Here is a 3459-nt window from a genome sequence, read left to right on the forward strand (position 1 = left end):
GTGTCACCCGCATGAAGGCCAGTCAGGTGGTACTGGCAACAGCCACGCTCAAAATGGTGTATTTTATGTGCCACCTGCACAAGAGCCAGTCCAAGGGCACTGGCAACGATCTCGCTCGAAAATCCTATGAAGGCCAGTTAAGCGGTACTGGCAATGGCCACGCTCAAAATGGTGTATTTTATGTGCCACCCGCACAAGAGCCAGTCCAGGGGCACTGGTAACGATCTCGCTTGAAAGTCCTTAGACATGCCGCGGGCACAAGTGCCAGAAAGGCAATGCTGGGCACAGGTGCCATCACAAATTCGCTTTCGCTTGCCCCAATATATATATATCCACAATAGGCAATCCACAATTCAAAACAAAAGACTCAATACTTTAGGAATGTAGAGTATACTTATTTTTATTAACAAGAGATTAAGTGAAAATATTTCTTCACGTATCTTCTGAGATAAGAATTATGCTGGCTGAAACCACCATAATATACATAAAACAGTACCACTAACAATGTTACACTCACATATTACATAAAGCAGATTCAATGCAATAAAAACCATGAAAACAAAATACTGTGTATAACCAAAGTGCATGGAGTTGCACCTGACTGTTCAGTCAAAGTGTGCAATAAAATAAGACTACTGAAATGCTGGTTTCAAATTTTGGCACAAGGCCAGCAATTTTGGGGGCGGGGGTAATTTAATTACCCCCTCCCCCTTAATGTTCAACTGGTACTTCATTTATTGACCCTGAAAGGATGAAAAGGCAAAATTGACCTTTGCAGAATTTGAACTCAGAATGTAAAGGCAAACAAAATACTGCTAAACATTTTGCCTGATGCAATAATGATTCTGCCAGCTTGCCACCTTGGACTACTGAAATATTAATATTACTGACACTAACTTATGAACAGAATATAACTTACCATCTTTTAATTGGGTTGACTTCGTTATGGGAAGTGTGTATACATCTGGGACAGGATATTTTGAAAACAAAGGATAAGAGTAAACATTATCTGAATCCTGAAAGTAAACAAAAGAGACAACATCAGACATGAACTAACACTAATAATGTCAACAGATTTTTTAAAATATTTAATATCTTTTTAGCTCTTCCAAAGAGAAAGGTTTTCAATATAAGAATTTAGGAAAAATAAGAGAAGTAGAAGACATAGGATGAATGAATGAACAGGATTATTGTGACTGATGTTTTGTTGGCTTCAGTCATATCTGATTGAGTAACAAATGAGTAGATGATTGAACAAAGCATTTGATAGGATATTTTTGGTGATGGCCAACGTAAATTTATGGCAAATATACACATATGTAAATGTCTATTATAGGGCTTTTAAATGGCCAGTGTTTATTTCTAGCTTTATAGCATTAAACAAGTAATATATAAACGGTTCTGTTGAAGAAGACATAAAACTACACTAAATCAAGTAATATTTCTAAGTGATTTGGTAGAGAACTGAGCTGAGGCATGATTAATTAATTGTATTGGCCAAATACACAGTGCAAATGTTTTGGGGTATTCAACATCTGTTTGATTGCGAGGCAGCCTGTTAATAGATTTTGGTGCCTGGAGGTGCTTCAGAATATTCTGGGTGGGCACTAACTTGTAGAAATGCTAAAGTAGACTTTTGAAATAAGTGTACTACAGTAAATTTGAAGGTGCACCATTGAATAGTGAGGGATCAGTACTATCCTGTGCATCTCCTTAGTGATGGGCATATAGGGAAGAGGCTCTTGAGCTCAGGGCCTCCACAGGCACTCCAAGAATGATGGCTAACATCTGTCTTGTTTAGTTGAAAATGAGTTACTGCAAGAAAATACAAGAAGTGAATTCCAGAGGTCTACATTTTGGAAAGGAAAGACAGGATGTAGTGGTTAGTGTAGAATCAAGAGATGAATGTTGGTGGATAGAATGTGGATGATGAGATAAGACGAGTGAGTGTTAACATAGTGAGGACATGAGACCAGTTAATCTCAAGGAGCAGAAGTCACTATAGTAGCAATAGGATACAGAGAGAGAGAGAGAGAGAGAGAGAGAGAGAGAGAGAGAGAGAGAGAGCATAGCATGACTGTTAGTTAAAGGCTATTAGTGAGGAGTGATTTCATACAGGTCAGTCAAGTAGTTTTTCTTTAGATATTGCCAAGGCTCTCTGTGTGAGTAGCAGTAGCACTGTCCAGAATACAGATGCAGTATTCCGGAGTGAGTGTCACTTGAACTTTATTAGTAGCTGTAGTAGGGTGGAGAATTTTTCTGATCATGAAAACAATGAAAACCATGAAGGTGAGTCTTTATAATGCACTCTTGAGTATGCTGAAGACATGCAGTGACTATGATGTCTAGCATTTGTAGTAACTTTGAGTAGTCCAATTGCTGTTGTTTAAGTTTGAGAGAGTGAGCAGTGATAATGTTCTATTAAAATATTATCATACAGTCATGGGAATGTCTCAATGATGATTATATATAATTAGTCACAGTTATATATATATATATATAAGCAGTCACAGATTGTTATATATATAAACAGTCACAGATTGTTATATATATAGTGTGAGGCAAGTAAAGTAATGTGTTTTGCCTCGGAACAAAACACATTAGCTCTAGAAATGAAATCATGATCCTGTAATGAGTAATGAAACACTTAAAAACATGGCCACAGTAGCTTTGAGGCTGGTTAAAAAAAAACACCTACCTGTTGAAGAGTTCGAGGAGGTAACTGGCGTTCGGTTGGTCCACCAACAAGAAATGATTGGACAAGAATGTAATTTCTCTCAAGTGATATCATGTCTATGATGATGGTACTAGATTGGGAACAAGAAAACCTTAAATAATGATTTATACAGAATATACTACAAATTATTTTACTCCTTCATTTTATATAGAAGTCTATAGATGTTAGGAGGTATTTATTTTAGTTCATCTGTCACATTCAGTATATTGACAAACCATCCACACCACTAAGGGAATTTCTATACGGTCAGTGAAACTACAAGAAAATACGGCCAAGTACTCCTTCAACCATCTATATATATAGATGAGAATGTATGTCTGTGTGTGTGTGTGTGTGTGTCTGTCTGTGTGAATCCCTAAAACTTGAGAACTACACAACCAATTTCATTCAAATTTTACACATGCCTTACTTAAGGTCCATGTAGTGTCATAGGCCAAAAATATTTTTAACTTCTTGCTTAGTGCGAGCCCAGAGCAATATCATATCTCCTCCACTATTTCAGTATTACGTGTCAAAAGTGAAACCATGACATATTTCTATTGTAATGTCAGATATTTTCACTTTAATAGTTTCACTTTAATACTGAAACTATTAAAGTGAAACTATTATCTCTCCTTTCTGTTAAAGAGCGTAGCTCGAAACGTCAAAGACTTTCTCTATTCCCAAGCATTAAACTAATACATCGATTTGTTGTTTACACCACCTGTTTTTGTTGTTTTTTT

The 3459-nt window shown here is 36.6% G+C and overlaps 1 protein-coding gene across 1 annotated transcript in view; it reads right to left on the reverse strand.

Annotated features, from left to right (window-relative positions):
- The window catches only part of LOC106883773 (protein broad-minded), a 264423-nt gene that overhangs the window by 25978 nt on the left and 234986 nt on the right, over nt 1-3459 (reverse strand). Inside the window, exons 25-26 of the mRNA XM_052967655.1 lie at nt 2699-2807; nt 920-1016 (exon numbers count right to left, since the gene is read on the reverse strand). Coding sequence (XP_052823615.1) covers nt 920-1016; nt 2699-2807 — 206 coding nt within the window. The remainder of the gene's footprint in view (nt 1-919; nt 1017-2698; nt 2808-3459) is intronic.

Source organism: Octopus bimaculoides, chromosome 4 (genome assembly GCF_001194135.2).
Source record: "Octopus bimaculoides isolate UCB-OBI-ISO-001 chromosome 4, ASM119413v2, whole genome shotgun sequence".
Taxonomy (NCBI): Eukaryota; Metazoa; Mollusca; class Cephalopoda; order Octopoda; family Octopodidae; genus Octopus; species Octopus bimaculoides.